The sequence below is a fragment of the Perca fluviatilis genome, chromosome 10 (genome assembly GCF_010015445.1).
Source record: "Perca fluviatilis chromosome 10, GENO_Pfluv_1.0, whole genome shotgun sequence".
NCBI classification, from domain to species: Eukaryota; Metazoa; Chordata; class Actinopteri; order Perciformes; family Percidae; genus Perca; species Perca fluviatilis.
This window is the reverse complement of record NC_053121.1, coordinates 18,726,614-18,744,503: the sequence shown is the minus strand read 5'-3', so window position 1 is coordinate 18,744,503 and position 17,890 is coordinate 18,726,614. Positions and strand designations below refer to the sequence as shown.

General features: G+C 41.0%; 1 protein-coding gene across 6 annotated transcripts in view; it reads left to right on the top strand.

Moving 5' to 3' along the window:
* LOC120566918 (A disintegrin and metalloproteinase with thrombospondin motifs 2-like) overlaps window positions 1-17,890 on the top strand; it is a 202,201-nt gene that overhangs the window by 163,792 nt on the left and 20,519 nt on the right. For all 6 annotated transcript variants that reach the window (XM_039813617.1, XM_039813621.1, XM_039813619.1 and 3 more), the window contains one exon: window positions 10,493-10,698. In XM_039813617.1, coding sequence (XP_039669551.1) covers window positions 10,493-10,698 — 206 coding nt within the window. The remainder of the gene's footprint in view (window positions 1-10,492; window positions 10,699-17,890) is intronic.

Genomic DNA, 17,890 nt, shown 5'->3' with positions numbered 1-17,890 from the left:
AACATTGCAGTGTCTGGAATATGAGATTCTGTCGCTTCTCTAATGTATGTGTATTGGGGATTCGCTCAACCAATCAGTGCGCGTCTCTAATGTCTGCGTATGGCAAGTCACTCAACCAATCAGCGCGCAGCTCATCTAAATATTCATGACCATACCATATTTGGAAGAAAAGCTCTTGTTACAAATAGGGCCAAAACACAGGGATGCATAAGGGCCAATAAAATATCAACCAGGCCATTTTCAGCCCAACCAATGTTACATACCCCATTAGGAGACCATAAGGAACAGTGTGAAATACCCTATATAATCATTCTATCACCCCTTTAAAACCAGGAAAAGACATTTAGTCATATCACGATATTACGATATCCAAAATCTAAGACGATATCTAGTCTCATATCACGATATCAATATAATATCGATATATTGCCCAGCCCTAGTTGTCACTAAAAAATGTCACATTATAGAAGCTATAAAAGCTCTAAATGTTGTTTTACTGTGACTGTAAGGTTATGAATTGTTATGAATGTGTTAATAATTGTTTCAGAGAAATTACATTGTCACTGTCTGTTTGGTACATGGTAAATTGCATGATACTACAGTATGAGGCTCAGCGACTGTTGCTACGGTGAAGATATCGGTTAGAGGTGTAAATCAGAGCTGTAGCAAATTCAAAAAGTGTCATAGTTATTTTCACTTCCTTTGACTTAACATTTACATAACGCTCTGAAGTTTCTATGTGCACATATTTTCTTTGACTTTCTGTCCAGATCCAGATTCTTTTCAATGCAGCTGTTAACCTTTTGTGGGAGTGATTCAACCGGGAGACTTCCATGCCGATCCAAGCCTTGAAAGTAGTTTAGCTGCCACTCCTAGTACCTAGTATTGTCAGTGGTTCCCAAGCAAATGAGTCCAGTCCAGCAAATGAAAATGCATCTTTAGCCAGATTTTAGCATGTTATCATGTAGCCATGCAGGAATGATCTCTGTGTCAAACTAGTGCTGTGAAGGGCACACATAAATAAATGACACATATTAAACTCATGTAGCCACATGTTGAAATCAGTTTTGGTTCCGCTAAATACATGCATGAGAGAGGAAAAATGACTCATCAGTAAGTTTAAAAACTTTTTGTGATCCCATCAAAGAGCCCCGGTGGTTTTTCCCTTATTGGCCATCTGCCTGTGTGTGCAGTGATTTGATTACCTGGGAGCTTCATTAGGATAGAGAGACGGGGAGGCCACGCTGGAAGCTCCTCTATCCTCCCTACTCAAGTATAGAGTTACCTTTGCACGGAAGAGACTGCATTGATTAGCCATATGCCTGGGAGGTGGGGGGGTAGTAGCCTCACCCTGTGCCATCATGATCGCCTTTGGGGGACTAAAAGCTGGGAAAGATGGATGTGCAGAGATATATTGTGTATGGGATACTTTCCCCCAGTGCATCTTTGCATTAAGATCCTATCTCTCTTGGTTACCAACAAAGCAGTGATAATGTGAACATTAATATGGGAAGCCTTTGCGAGGGTTTTCCGGGCAAGATGCGATGCAGGAAACTGTATGTCAATCAATAGAGTGCACACAGACAGACCAGCGCATGGCTTCCACAGCAAGTGCCAAGGGCCTGGGGATGGACATGTTTGTGTGTGATTTTTCTAGCAGCTTTTGAAGCATCTTTGCAGCTTGACTTTAAACCTGTTCCTATCGTGTTTTTCTCCCCTGTTGTCACTTTTTCTGCACATATTTCACTTTAGTGGCCATGTTTAATACACACACAGTGTTCCTGTCCAAAGGAGCAAGATGGACGTGTGATCTTTACATAAACATACCTGAGCTCTGTCAACGTTAGCCTCTGTTAAAGAGAGCTATGGTTTTGATTACATTTTATCAGCTTCTCTGTCAGCGCTGCTCCCTGTTCAGGGCCAGCTTTGTAAGAATGATGAATGGCTCTTTTAATTGTTTCTAATTGATAACTGCTCTGAAAGACTTTGTTATGAAACACTGCCAATTTAGTAACACCGATACACTGTAGTGCCTTATTAATTCTCTCCCGTCTGGCTTGAGCACTGTGCAATTGAAAAGAACTCTGTCTGTGTGTTTGTGGGCCGACGAGGCAGTAATAATTCTTGCTCTTAGAGCATGCCAGTTTTTAAACGCCAAAATACTTTTTTTATTTTCCTCCTTGTGTCCAAGTGGTGTGTTCAAGTACTCCACACCTTAATTGTTTAAAACATTACAATGATATCTCTGCTGATTTACCACCCTCCTTATGTAGCTGGGTTAGAGATGGTCTATAACTATGCTACAGCCTGGCTTACATGTTTATCATTATCATTTATGATGAGGTGATATTGCATGATAAATCCTCATCCCGCCGCCCTATGGCAGGCATTCTCAGCTCTGCTGGTGAGCTGCTTGGTGAGAACATTTGCATACATATTGTCTTACACCTTTAGCTAGATTCTCTTTCTCTCACCCACTCTTACTCCATATCTACCCTTTCAAAAGGTACATTTAATGAATAAAAGAGGAAATTAAGGAAGCAGGAAAGGAGAGGAATGTAACGAGAGAGGGATAGTTGTAGTTGGCCGTTGGTCATCAGATTTATTGACTGAGACACCTGTAACCTGTTTGGTCATTTGGTATTTATGTTGGCCATTCACACAGGTAGCTCACCTGTTGTGGTAGCTTTTGTTTATTTGGCTGTTCCCTCCTGCTTTGCCTGTGGGACAAGTATTTGCTGGTCCACCTGTGGCCATCTTGTCAAATCACCCAACATGACACTTGGATCAACATCTTCAGAAAATGTGACAAAAAGGGATGGGATGTAGAGATGTAGACAAAAAAGAGCAACTTAAGGGCCAAATGTATTAGACATGACCCAGCTTGTTGTCATCTCTCTCTTGCTGCCGGTTGGCAGTTTGAAGCTTTAAGACCAAGGCGCTGCCTTTTGCATGAAATGAAATGAGTCTTGTTTATAGTGTGTTAATAGTCTTTTTGATTGTCAGTTGGCTGTTTTAGAAATCATTTACAAACCAGCAGACTTCACGAGCTGCTAAATGGAACTAATTAACAAAATCTAGGTACTGCCCTCTAATGTAGAACTGCAAAATTAAAAGGGAATAATGCAAAACACTTTAAATAGATCTCAAAAAATATTTTGTAACCCAAGCTTTTGTATTTGGCTTGTCATCTTAGTTTATGATAAAAAATAAATAGTTTTCTCTCAGTAGTCCCAGGATGGTTTGAAGCCCAATTCAACCTTCTCATTATCTCTCCCCTTTCTCACCTCATGTTTTTTTTTTTTTTTTTTCATTTCATTATCTCTATCATTTTTCTCCTTCTCCACTTTTTTTTTTTCCTCCTCTGCTCCCCCTCCTCCTCTCCTCCTACACCGCCTCCTCCACTCCCTCCTTTTCTACAGTGCTCAGGTTGACAGATGTTTGGCTGACTGGCCTGTCATAATAACTGTGGTGCTGGGTGTCTCAAGTGGCTGGCGTTGGCTGTTCTTTGAGTACTTCACAGCCAGGACAGGACAGTACATTTCCTGGGGCTATGGGTGATGGGAGAAGAAATGAGGACAGGAGAAATGCAGAGCAGTAAACAAGAGTTTTAATATTTGTTTTTTATTATACTTTTTACAGAAGATGTCAATACAAAGAGTTGTTTCATCTCAGTAAAAGAAGAGTGAGAGTGAAGAGTCTCCTCAGCATACAATCAAAGTTAGCGACTAGCTGGTGAACATACGGTAGTGGAGCATTTAGCAGAGTCAAAGAGCAGAACTGAGCTAAAAGGAGAGTGACCATTGGACCTCTTCAAATGAATGCTAATGTTGCTCTGATACTTACACTGGACTCACAGCTGTGCATCGCTGCAGTTCACAGCAGTGCGCTGCTGCAAAATTAAATTGACAAAATTAATATACATGTATTTTTTTTAGAATACATCAGATTAATTTACTTATTAATCAAAGGTGCCGGAACGCAGTTCCTGATCTTTCAGGCCCAAATCAATTATCGCATTGGTTAAGGTCTTACAAGCTTTTTTTACATTCAAGTGACCTCACTACAGCACAAATATTCTAATAGCCCAATTTTTCCTGAAAAGAATGATGTACATTAATTGACTAGACAACAGGGTTAATGTTTTACAAGCTTTTTTAGAAAATAAAACCAGACGGACAAGGAATTGTAAAAATGGCCTCAGGGCTCTGAGGGTTAAATATTTAAAAAATGCAACCGTGTCCCCTCAACTCAATTTGATAAACGTTTTTTTATTAATAAAAGCTGTCCTAGAATACATATTGTACCACTCAGACAAATTGATCTGCCAAAAACCTGTGAATGAAGGGAAAGGTTAAAATCGAGAGAAAAAAGCCTCAGGTTCACAATCTTTTGAGTTACCCTAACATAACCATAAAAACGTCCATCATGCTTTAGTTGCATGAGCAAATATTGTCAGGAAAAATAGAGATATGCTGCCAGAGAACATTTAGCAGGCATGTTCAATATAAACATGTCCTCTTTATGTTGATGAAAACCTAATCCAGGCAGCATCACATTCCCTACAGACATATGAGTTGTATATGAACAGGGTTGATATATAAGATAGAGGATGAGGTGACAGGCAAGGAAGGGTTGCAGGGTTGGGGGGAGAGGTGGCAAGGGGGCCACAAACCCTTCAAGCCAGCGGGAAGCTGTCTCACAGAGATTTATAGATTCTCTGGGAGCCGGACCTTGCACCTCGCTGTCAGCCTCTATCTCTTTATCTTCCTGTAGATGCACACACCGTTTCCCAGTAAGATTGATCCATAGTTGCCTCAAAGTAGACAGGCAGTGGAGCTTGATATGACAGTAGTAAGATATGTAGATGAAGAATGTTCCTTGTCTGCATACTGGTGCTGTTTTGTGTTTATCTTCGCTGCCCTTTCATGGCTGGAGTTGTTTTCATACTTTTTGATTTCATAAGAGACCTTTATAAATGTCTGGCTCTGTGAGGCAAATATAGACAGACACAGGAAAGGACAGGCAGACAGGCCGTCAGACAGGTCAGTTTCAGACTGGATGAGACCAGCAGTAAGCCTTATATCAGCCTGGCTTTGCTGTCTTATTGGACACTAAGGCTCTCCAGTTTACATCGAGCTTCGTCGATCCAACCACAGAACGAAGAGAGAGAGAGAGAGAGAGAGAGAGAGAGAGAGAGAGAGAGAGAGAGAGAGAGAGAGTTTGGGGACATGATTGATCTTTGCCAGCAATATTGCCTCTGTGGATGGCATGATTGGATTACAGTGTTTGCGATGTTTACATGGGCTGATCTTCTTTGCTGTAATTATTGATATGACAAGAGGCACTCACAGGGCTCCTTAAAGCTTGAGAGAAATATTGCCGCTCAATTTAGGCTCATTTGTGACAACATGTGCAATCATGAGTGATTTTTTTCAGTTTCAAAGCTTATTTAATTTGGTGGCTTTGCATTATGAATATGTAGTTGACTCTGCATATAGACTTTATGAAGAAATGGCTCCGCTTGGCTAGTGAAACAGTGGTACAGCAGGACACGGGGAATCGGTGTGCACCACAGCACACACACACACACACACACACACACAGCAGCCAACAGCCCTGTGTGTTTCTGACAGAGAGACAGTTATGTAAGAGGGAAGAGCTGAAGGTCGTCTTGTCTCATGAACCACCAGAAATCCACACAGACACACCGCGCAGCAGTGAGGATAGGTGGCCCTCTCGCCTGCTGATTATAAAGGCTGCTTCATGCAATGTTAAAAATGGTCCTCTGCTCCACTTCAGGCAGCACAGGTAGATATAATGCGTCCGCCTAAATATTATGGATGTTTGACATGCAAAATACTGGCACCGAAAATGTCACACACCCTGAGCTATGTGACCAAGACGTGTCTGTAAGTAAATTAGTTCACGTGTGTGGATAACTATGCCTCTAGGTGGACAGACAGCCTTGATCTCAGGTAAGCACTAATGAGTTTGCCATGTCCCCGCAGGCCTGCTGCCACTCATACGTGCTACAAAAATAACCAAACTACACAATAGCACTAAAGATGTTAATCATCACTCCTGAGGGAAGACTGTGTGTAGGCAGATACCCTCAAAGTCACTGGAGTACTTAACTGATTTTCATGTTATTAATATAACACTTATATTACTATTTAACGTTAGGCAACTTTTCACTGTAAGAAGTGCAAAAAAAACAGATTTCTCAAATGACTTTATAGCACGTATCTTTAACCAATATATCAAAGCCAGGACTTTTTACTCCAAGACTCCCCATACGAATCAAGTCACATAATCTTGGAATTTAGCAGCCCTAACCGCACTTATCCACCCAAATTAACATCTGCTTTATTTTCTAGGACTTGATTGTTGTTGTTGATAAGTACTACATGACTTTACCATAAACTGTGACTACGAATAAACTATACAAGTCTGGGGTATGCTTAACAAGAACTACCGTAGTTTGTAGGACATGTCCTCCTCAGAACCTCGGAAGGCAAATGTGCCTATAGCTGTTCTGAACAGGGGGGGGGGGTGAAATGTCAGTTATTATAGCGAGCGCCACACAGCGCACACTTTCAGACAGTCTTTCCTGTCATTCATAGTGTTACACTTGGTTGTACACTCGTAAAGTGACTGAAATCCTTTTTTTTGCTATTTGTTTCTTGTGTGTGTGTTTTTGTTTGTGTTATTTACAATATGATGCTGTATACTGTAATTCACTATATTGTAATTGTAATTCCTCTATTAATACTATATTTACTGAGTCCACTTTACTGCATGAATCACCATTCATGAGGCTCTCTGTAACAAATACGTGGCAGTGATTTTGTTGTGTTGGAGTGTCTGTGATGTTTGCCCACACAGACACTTACCTACCTTGACCAGAGTGATCATCGTAAGGTGAAAGCCAATCATTATACAGTAGAGCTCCTGAATGCGGAGCAGAGCGATGTGCCACACCTGACTGCCAAGCAGTCACCTTAAACCAAAGAGCGCTGCTCAATAGTAAGATGTAGCTTGACCTGAATTATCATCACCATTCTCCCTCTCTCCTGTTGTGGCGTATAGACTCTCCTTACTCTCTCGACCCCCCTCTCTCCCCACCTGGTATTCAGCGGGCAACCAGACATTCTTGACATTTTGCAAAGGTTGAAAGACAAAGAACCTTTGTCTCCTAATAAGGCCGCGCTCTACACCCCACCTGAATGAGAATACTGGGGGAGAGAGAGGGTGGTGTCTGTGAGGAGGTGAGCATGTAGGGTGGCGTGTTTGTGTGTGATGATGGAGGTGGAGGGAGGCGGGGTACATGGGGATACAGGCAGGAGTTAGAAAATGCAAGGACAGGAAAAAGAAAGTTTCAAGTAGAAAGAGGTGTGTGTGTGTGTGTGTGTGTGTGTGTGTGTGTGGGTATGAGGTGTGGTGAGGAGGAGGTGGTTTGAGACAGAAAAAAATCCTCTATCTATGGGTTGAGAGTGATAACAGTTAGGTTTCAGGGGCTATTGTAAGCTATTGCTGCAGGAAATACGGCAGCACACCCTGATGCTTCACCCGCAGTCACACAGACAGACGCGGATGTTCTACAAGAGAGCGATATTCTCCATCACTGCAGGAGCTTGAAGCGGAACTCAAAACACCCAAGGTCCTTCTGGTCTCTTCTCATCTCTCTCTCTCATCCATCACACCCCTCAGCTCTACCTTTCACCTCCCTTACCGCCTCTCTCAATCTCTCTTGCACCTATTCCTCCGCAGTTCTCTCTGAGAAACTCGCTCCAAAACAGCTGAAGCGAGGAAAAAATAGTAAAATAGTGTTCGAGCAAGTGTAAGCAAAGACAGAGGTGCGATGAAACGGAGAGGTTTAAATAGTTAGAGCTTGCCACCTAGTCAAGCACCTTTCGACCTCTGGTTCAGCCACTTCTTGTTTTTCACTCTGCCAGTGTCACTTTGAGTTACCTCTACCGTATTCCTTCCACTTACCATACAGCTGTGGCCCCGTGTTATGCAATTTCCCTGCATTGTCTCATTCGCAGTTTTCAAGGCACTGCAATTTTGCAAAGGCGCAGAGTGTAAAGTAAGAAAAACACTAGTCCTTTTTTCTGATTTTCTGTGTTTTGTCTTTCAACATTACATAAGCAAAAGGTAAAAATATCTGGACCTGTCTTTAAAAGCAGATGGTGTGGTTATGACATCAGACTCGTTAAAGGCAGCTACAGTATAACTAGGAAGAGTCAAGGGTTGTTGTGAAGTACACAGTCTTAAATCCAGCCTTATCTGCTAATAAGGAGAATAAATGTTCTGTGTGTGTGTGTGTGTGTGTGTGTGTGTGTGTGTGTGTGTGTGTGTGTGTGTGTGTGTGTGTGTGTGTGTGTGTGTGTGTGTGTGTGTGTGTGTGTGTGTGTGTGTGTGAGAGATGAGCTATTAAAACAAAATAATATGTGCTGCAACAATCTTGGCATTCTCCTTTCTTATAGTCTCTTGATTCTCTCTATATTAATCTCTATCTTTCCCCCCTCTTCTCCGTCCTCTCTCTTTTTATGTGTGGGTATTCTGTCACTCACTGGAATGTGGGCAGATATGGGATCATATTCAGACTTCCAGATTCATTCTGCGAGCGACTCAAGAGCCAATATTAGCCACGCGGTCGTTGTTTTACCCATGAGCCCGTTGCCTTGGAAACGTTGCATAAGAGGGAGTGGGAAAGTGGGATGCCCCTTGCTGATTGGGAGACAAGGTGGCAGATCTCTCTTCCTCTACCCTCCTCGTCCCTATATCTTCCTCTTGCATCTTGTTTCTTTTCCCTCCACTCAACACTTGTTCTGACTGTATGTGTCAAAACCCTGGAGCTCCCAACTCTCCCCTCATGCCCAGTGATGAATCAACTCACCACCCAGCACCCCCAACCAAAGATCCACAGTCAAAAACAGCGTACATATTATTTTGTATTACATTGATTTGTGGCAGACATTTTTTTCCCATTTTCCACAAAACACCCTAACGTGTTGGTTTTGTTTTTTTTGGGGGGGGGGGGGGTTGGTGGGGAGGAGGGGGGGTGGTTTTTTTTTATTTGATTTTTTTTTTTTTTTTTTTTTTTTCCCGGGGGGAGGCCATGCTGTGTCTACATACCAGCAGGATGAGAGAGATGGAGGATTGGTGCGGGAGGGAAGGGTGGCCTTGGCTCCAGAGACGGGACAATTTATCTTCTGTATCCTCACTGACTCCAAATCTTTGCCTGATTTAAAAGTTTAAAAAAGAAACTAGACTAAACACTTAAAATGTAATCCAGTCATTTAGGGGTTGGGACTGCAGTTTATCCAAAATGCCCTAACAACATAACAACACACCGTCTACCATACCTGTGTAGGCAAAAACAGAGAAGTAATTAGGGATCTGAACAAATTGGGGCTGCAGTAGGTTGCACTCTCCGATGGAAAAACCTCAAATTGAGTTTCTTGTGTAATTTGCATTTCTTTTCAAGCATGTAGCAAGCCAAGAAAAGAGCAGGGTGGGCAGCCCCTGTGTGAGGGAGCTGTCTTAATCCATGTGTTTAGCAAGCACCATCTGCTGCTTTTATTCAGATGGGAGTAGAAATATTTGGTTGATTAAGAGAGGATCTGTGTAGGATGGCTACACCGTTACCACCAGTTACGAGGGATACACATGCAAGATTCTGTCAACTGGTGTCTTGGAAGGCAAACAAAAGAAGTACATCCTCTCCTCCTGCCTGGTGTCCTTCACTCCTGGTGTCATCATGATTCTGGTTTACTGTAAGATCTATAAGGCGGCAAAGCAGCGTTCCTCCACCGTGTTCATGGCCAAGAACGGCTTGGAGAGGCTGCCCAACATCAAGATGCAAGTGCTCAAATAAGTACACCTGTACTAGTGGATGTAGATGTGACGCGCGCACACACACACACACACACACACACACACACACACACACACACAAACACAGGCCAGGGTTTTTGGTTTCTCAGAATGGACCTTTGGGGGAGGGTGGGATACGCAAGACAGTAAGCATGATCGTTCTGCGTACAGTAAAGGCAGTGAGTCTGTTACCTAATTTGACTGAAATCTATGCATTTTCCTGTTATTTCTGACAATTTAAGAAACAACAACGTATATTATGCTTGAGTAAGTAAAACCCCAATTTACAAAACTGGTTAAAAAAGTAATATTAATATTTAAATAAATCTCGGGGAGAGTCCGGTACAGCCCGACTCTGGAGATAAAACTGAGATTTGCTCGCATATTCAAGTTCATGTTCTGCTTGTTCAACGGTTGTTTGGTAAACAACAAATTTAGTGAGGATTTGAATTGATATTTTTATTCTCAATTCTTGCTGGTGATTTTCCTCTGGGGCTGGCTAAAACCTCTTTCTCTATGCAGAAAAAAACCCCTGCGCTACGCTAAACACACAGTTTATGTACCCATTTTAATAACCTGAATAACGCTGTTATTTGTTTATCTCCAGGTGCTGATCTAGGTGGTCTCATGGACCTGGAGTCTCTGTACCGCGGCGTGGAGCAGAGTATCAACCACACGCGAGCCGGGCGAATGCGCAGACAGAGCCTGGAAAGGGCCTACAACATCGAGGTGCTGCTGGGCGTCGACGACTCGGTGGTCCAGTTTCACGGGAAGGAGCATGTCCAAAAGTACCTGCTCACACTCATGAACATTGTAAGTGTTGGTGGCACACACAGTTAGAAACGCACAATAACTCACACAAACAGACAGAGAAGTCGAAAAATACATGTCAATTAAAAGAATGTAACATAGAATTTGGCACCTGTTGTGTAAATTGCTGACACTAAAGGTTACAGCGTTCTATCACACAACATATACTGTAAATGCGTCTTTGTTACGCCCCTGACAAAGGGGAGAAATAATCACAAGAGTGATACGCTGATGTTTCCTCACTGAGAACTTTAGTGCAATTCCATTTTACAACAGTACCACATTTTACAGAACAGATCTACAGGAAATAGTTTTGTATGGTACAGGCCTTATTCAAGTCCCCAAAACATACACTGTAATTCACTGAAACATATACACATTTTCAATAGAACCATTAAGCACAAATTAGTTTTAAACCATAACTAAATTTATCACAAATATCAAAGTGCTTGAAACACATTATACAAATAACACTGAAAAATATATTATTAACTGCGTAGATGTTAATTCACAATTGACATAAAATGGCGTCTACTCTCAGTACGGAGCTATTCTTCTCTGTAACCGAGCGGGGGCTCCGCTCACACACACACACACACACACACACACACACACCACACACACACACACACACACACACACACACACACACACACACACACACACACATTACGCTCTGCAAACTTAACTCTAACTTACTCAAAATGTTACTAACACATACCTTAAACACTATTGACATGTTAGAAAGTAGCAAGTTATTAAATTAACTCTGTTTTATATCAATAACATACCTGAAAAAGGGGAGAAATACGCTGATGTTTCCTCACTGAGAACTTTAGTGCAATGAGGAAAAGACCGCGATTTCCCCGGGAACTTGGGAAGAGACCAAAGCAATCGATCTCAGGCTCATAGATTAAGAGCACTTAGCAGATCACAGATTAACACTTTTACCCTTAAATTATGCACCACAAAATAAAGTAATCAATATAATGTTTACACATTCTTCTTAAAATTTTTACCCTTTGTATGCGTGACAGATTTTAACTTTTTAACACAATTATATGAATTTTATCAATCTCTATGAACTATGTACTGAGTGCATGATCTTTTTAACCTGAGCTATTTTAAGATCCTCCTCACATGCTATGAATTTACCAATACCTTTTAGTGTATAACAGGCTATGAGTATTCCCTTTAACCTGTCACATCTTCATGTACACCCATCATCCCAAATGCCCAAAAATGACATTTGTTGTCTTGCTTAAAAAAAAAAAATAATAATAATTAAATAGGAAAATCGTTCCATTTGAGTTAAATGGGAAGTAAGTCACAGAGAGGTCAAAGAAAGAGGGTAACACACACCGAATGAACGAGGATTCAATTCCCTTCCTACATGTTCTCATCCAGCAATCAGGCATGGGTAATCCTTTCTTCTCTATCTGAATATGATGAGATTTCATTTGTTTGAGTGTGTGTGTGTGTGTGTGTGTGTGTGTGTGTGTGTGTGTGTGTGTGTGTGTGTGTGTGTGTGTGTGTGTGTTAGTTGAGCCCTGTGCTCTGAAGGGGCTCCTGGCTCCTATATATCATTTCATCAGGTTTTTTTTTTGTGTGTGTGTGTGTGTGTGTGTGTGTGTGTGTGTGTGTGTGTGTGTGTGTGTGTGTGTGTGAGATGCAGAAACAGCAGGCTGTATGCTCCAGGCCACAACAACACTTAGCCAAGCACTCAAACTCCCAGGTGTGTGTGTGTGTGTGTGTGTGTATGCGCTTGTGAGTTGGTGTGACACTGAACACACTGCAGACTTTAATCTTTGCAAATTAAACCTGTGGTGAGAGTGCTGTTTGCACGCATTTGTACGCGTGTGTACGCACGTTGGTGTGTGCGCGTCTGTTTGTGTGCGTTCTCCTGTTTGCTTTCGCTTGTATTGCGACCCACTGCTCAAGGAACCAATCTCCGACTGTTAAGCAGGTGCAAGCATACAGCAACAAATCCTACCACACCTCTTTGTCTCAGCTCAGCGCTGGAGAAAGAACAAGAGCCGCTGTGCTCTCTGCCTCCCCTTTTAGATATTTGTTAGACAGTATATGAGAAGGGAATATGCAGCCCTGTCGCAGCCCCCCTCTAATCTGTGGGGAAGAGATGGAGAGACAGAGGGAGAAGGAGTATTTTAAACAGCGCATTCGGAATAAATTACTGACACCAGATAAACAGAAATAAATAAATAAGGCTGCCTCCCACGCGTGGCATCTGGGCGACTTTCTTCTTGAAAGTTTGCTTTGCTCACTTCAGGATGGGTGCGCTCTCTCTCTCTCTCTCTCTTTCTCTCTCTCTCTCTCTCTCTCTCTCTGTTTTATATCTTTCCCTCACTCTCCCAGTCTCTCAGCAGCACTGAGTTGCTCCACGCTAAGCTCTTTTGCATTGTTACTCCTCCCATACTTGGGTAGTTTATGGCAACTAATCCTCAACTATGTAAAAAAAAAAAGGTTTTTTTAAGTATAATGTGAGTGATAACACAGGTTTATAGACATGCAGGGTAAATTTAGGATGATAGAGATTTAACAATATACAGTAAAGATGCACTCTAAAGGTATTCATATCTATGTAGGTTTTTTTGTTATTGTAATAGTGTGGCTGCTTAACCACACAGAAAGATAGGAATACATCGACACTGTAAAACCATGTCAAATGTATGGCATGATGTCTCCTCTCCAGTATTTTTACTGCTTCCACTGTCTTTTAGGGGTGTTGAAATTAATCATTGCATCGATGCATCGCGATGCGGACAATTCTGCATCGATGCAGTGACAGACATAAGTGTCAGAGCAGATACAATGAAAAGGGGAGTTTAGATATTATATCTGACTGCTTGAATTTGTTGATGAAAACCATAAGTAGCAATATATAATAATATTGAGGAGGTGATGCATCGTGATGCATTGTGATGCATCGGGACATTGAATCAGATCGAATCCTTGACAGGATAATCGTAATCGAGTTGTGAGACCAGTGAAGATTCACACCCCTACTGTCTTCTCTCCTTAAATTCTTCGAGCCAATTCGTCTCCTTACTTTCAGGTTGAATTAAGTATCTGACATAAAAGGCATCTGTATGCATATTTGTGTTTTCGTCACTTTCAACACCCTTAGAAAAAGTGGTCCTGTCTTTTGTTGCAACAGCTGTCACAGTGTTGTAGAGCCACCTCCAAAGACTAAATAAAGTGCTTGCCTTTTAGCACAAAAGGGTTATTCTGTAAAACTACAATGATTTGTTTCTCATCGTCTATGTTCACTCATTTTCGTGTTTTTGTAATTACCCTCTTCATCGTCCTCCTCTACTTCTTGCCTGTATCTCTGTCTGTCAGTCTGTTTGAATGACAAATTCACAAAGTGAGCTTAGAGTCAAGGTGGACAATTTGTGTGTGTGTGTGTGTGTGTGTGTGTGTGTGTGTGTGTTGCAGAAAAGGGGGCGGTACTGCTGTCTGCAGGACATCAAAGCACTCCCACAGAAAACCACTAAATCCTGTCTGCGAAGTTCAGCGAGAGTGTCAAAGTGTGTGTAGGTTGAGTTAAATGTGTGTATTGGTAATTCCGCTTCCCACTCCTTTCCCATGTGTTTACCTCCCTTCCCCACATTGTATTTTTTTTTTTCAATTGCATCAACAATAAGTCTAGCCACCTGGCTTAATTATTCACAAACCATTTCACAATCTATCGGTAGACGAGCATGCACTTGCACATATATGCACCATTTGTTTATTTTAACAAAGTGTATCTTTGACACAGGAGACCACAGTTTGCAGCCCTTTTCAGTTGGTTTCTTTTAACCCTGGCACTATTTTCTCCTGATCTTAATTTAAAATGTTTTAGTCGTTAAACTTCAATCAAACCTGGTCTATAGTGTTGGCAGATCTGAAAACACTTATGAGTCACTTATGACTTACATATGGGTCATTTTGAAGGGCAATGACAAACAGTTAAAGGACCTGTTACCTGACTCTTGATCTATCAAGCTGCCCTCTTCATTTGGAAAGTACAGTAATGTTGTGCTACTTTGTGTGATAGTTAATGTTGGGAACTAAAGTGTGGCTCTATTAACAATTTTTATTGTGGTGGAGAATGTCTTTGTAGATGGAAAAACAAAATACTGGAATGATATGTAGATGCACAGTAACATTTCCACAATAATGTACATTTGAGACTTTTTAAAGGGAAGAGAGGTGTTTCACTGATATTGGGAATTTTTTTATTAAAAGACAAGAGACAGAACACTGGCATCAAACTTTAAGTAGTGTGTGGCGTTTATTTAGTGTGATTTGGACAGGGAGGACAACACAAACAAGAAAAAAACAACCATAAAGGCAAAACAATTAACCGTGTCTACTCTAGAGAGAGAAAGACAGAGAAAAGGCGACACAAAAGGGGAAAATAAAAAATCAGAAAAAAATAGAGAAGGGGAGGAGAAATGGCTGGTCAGTAAGCTCTGTGCGTTGTGTTTCGCTTGGCCACAGGTAACAAAGTGGGCTGAAGCAAGAGTGTTGTAGCAACAATGTTGTGATGAATCCTGTAAAATATGCTGTGTGCCAAATGCCAAGTGGAGGCCATTGTGCGGTAATCTTCCCATGGCGAACATCATGGTGATGGATTTAGTGGCCAACAGTGATCTGTCTGTCTACCTGTCTGTCTCCCCCATTAATGGAGACCTTTAGAGAGGTGCCGCTTAGTGTTAATCACATTCTCCATGGATATGAATAGTCACTACTGATGAGGAAGGTACACGGGTGTGTGTATGTTTAATTTAAATGATGCATATTGGCATACTGAGGTGCCTTTTGTCTGCACCTTTATACCTCCAGTATGTGATAAGCCTCATTTCTGTGAGAGCTGTCTGGAAGTGGTGCAGATTGTTCCATCTTGTCTTTACCAAAGCTCCTGGAGGCAATGAAAAGTCATATTAATGAGTGGTAGGAAGAGCAGGGAACGGAGAGGTAGTCCAGGTAATAATAGACACCTTGTTAGCTGGAAGTGTCACAGATATGTACAGTAAGGAGCACTGTCAGACTGAGAGCTAAAAATTCTGGGTCTCAATTTTTCAATATTCCCATGTGTGTTGACAAAAAAAATGTAGAAAAGCTGTCCAAAGTCTGATTTATGTAGCGCTCAAGCCAAAATGTATTAGATGACTCAGTTCTGTCTCATCAACAGCTGAGTGTTTTTAATGCATATTTTCAAAATGTTTCCAGACAAATGAAATGAAGCTCAGTCTTCATGATGAGTTGATGTACACAATGAGCTCAGTGTATTAAGCACTGTGAAAATGTTCATATTATACCATAGTTATCTAGGATGTATTTTAAACCTTTATGAGCGTATTACTGCTATGTATCTTAGTCTTAGTAAGGGCAGATAAATCAAATTCTTACCTTAAATGTCATTTAAATATTTTAACTGAGGTATCATTGTACAAAATGTACTGTAGGTGTGAACCTGTGGATGAGGCCAGCTAATGAAGGGCCGATTAAAAATAGCAAGACAGAACTGCTCGTGTCTCTCATGTTCTTGGGTTTTTAGTCTGGACTATCCCTCCCTTATTCTCTCTTTTAGAGCACTTTGTTTTGCTTTGCATTTGCAGCAGTTAACATCTCTCCTTCCTTTTCATAATTTAGATTTTAATTGAATCTCTAACCCAACACTGAAATTGAAAAAAAACATCCGGATTAACAGGTTATAAATGTGTCGACCAACAAAAGCAGAATTGAAGTTATTAATGTTTTCTTAAGCAGCTACAGGGTTAATTAAATGACTTTTGTTTGAAAACATGAGTAAAACAGGCCTATATTTACAATTATGATGCACATAAACAAACACAATTCTCATTATCATTTGAATGATACCTATATTATATGTGGTTAAACAATTGCTGCCTTTAATATCACTCCTTGCTCATCCTTTGCCAATTTTCTCCTACATTCTCTTTTCAATTCGTCCTGCCTTTTGCAGAGTTAAGTGACAGGCCGTGGCTGCATTATTTATCTGATAGTAATGACTTTGTGCCTTGCTGACCTCTAGGCCTGCATTAGTTACTATACGCACGCACACAAACACACACACGCACACACACATACACACAGTCTACCTTGGACACCTGTAGCCTGGGTGGTAAATAATGACACCTGGTGTCGCCCTTCAGCAGCATTAATGAGAGACATGCCTGTAAAGTTGTTAACAATGAACTCTGTGTGTGTTGTGACTGTGGGTGTTTATGTGTGGATGCATGGGTAATCATATTTCTGTGAATATGTCATGTGAATGTGCCATATCTGTCCTCTAATGTACATAATGTGAAGTACATGAGAGACATCAAGCTAAAGTAAATGGACACCACCATTACCTATGGGGGCAGGAAGTGAATGATTAATAGTTGTAAGGAAACAGACTAAATCAGGCCAAATGTGAACTGACCAAGCCAAGTGTCCATGTCATCTCAGACACACACCGCTACACACACACATTCATTATGTGTCATTTACTCAATTAGACTTCAGCCTGCAAAAATAACGAGAGAGTGAGACAAATGTTACCAAATGAGACAGAAATACCAGCCGGTTGCCAGTCAGACAGAGAAGATGAAAACTGCAAACACACACACACACACCCTCAGACAGGGTCAAACAGAGAAGACAATAACATTCTGTCTTTGTTTGGTGGTTGCTTAGAAACTCTTTTTTTTTTATGTGTGAAAAGATCATCCAAAATGTGGAACTGAAGGTTGCTGAAAGAAAACGTATCTTGTGTCGTTGACTCTAAAACTTATCCTCTTTCCTTGGAAAGGAACTAAATCTTATTATGAAATTACTTTTACTATTAGTTTTAACATCATCGGTTGTTGCCACTGAACTTTGTATATTGTATAAGTTATATTCAGTTGTGGCAAGTGTAATTACATTTACAAGTACAATTTAGAATGACATGTACTTTATTTGCATATTTCCACTTTATGCTACTTTATAATTCAACTTCATAACATTTCACAGGGATATATTAGTTTTTACCTCACTACATTTATCTGACAGCTACAGTGACTTTGCTTATTAGGATTTTACATTCTTAACATATAATCAATTTATGAAATATGATGCATTATTACAGATTACCACTTTGGAAAACTACAACAGTAGAATGTTTCTTACAAATTAAGCT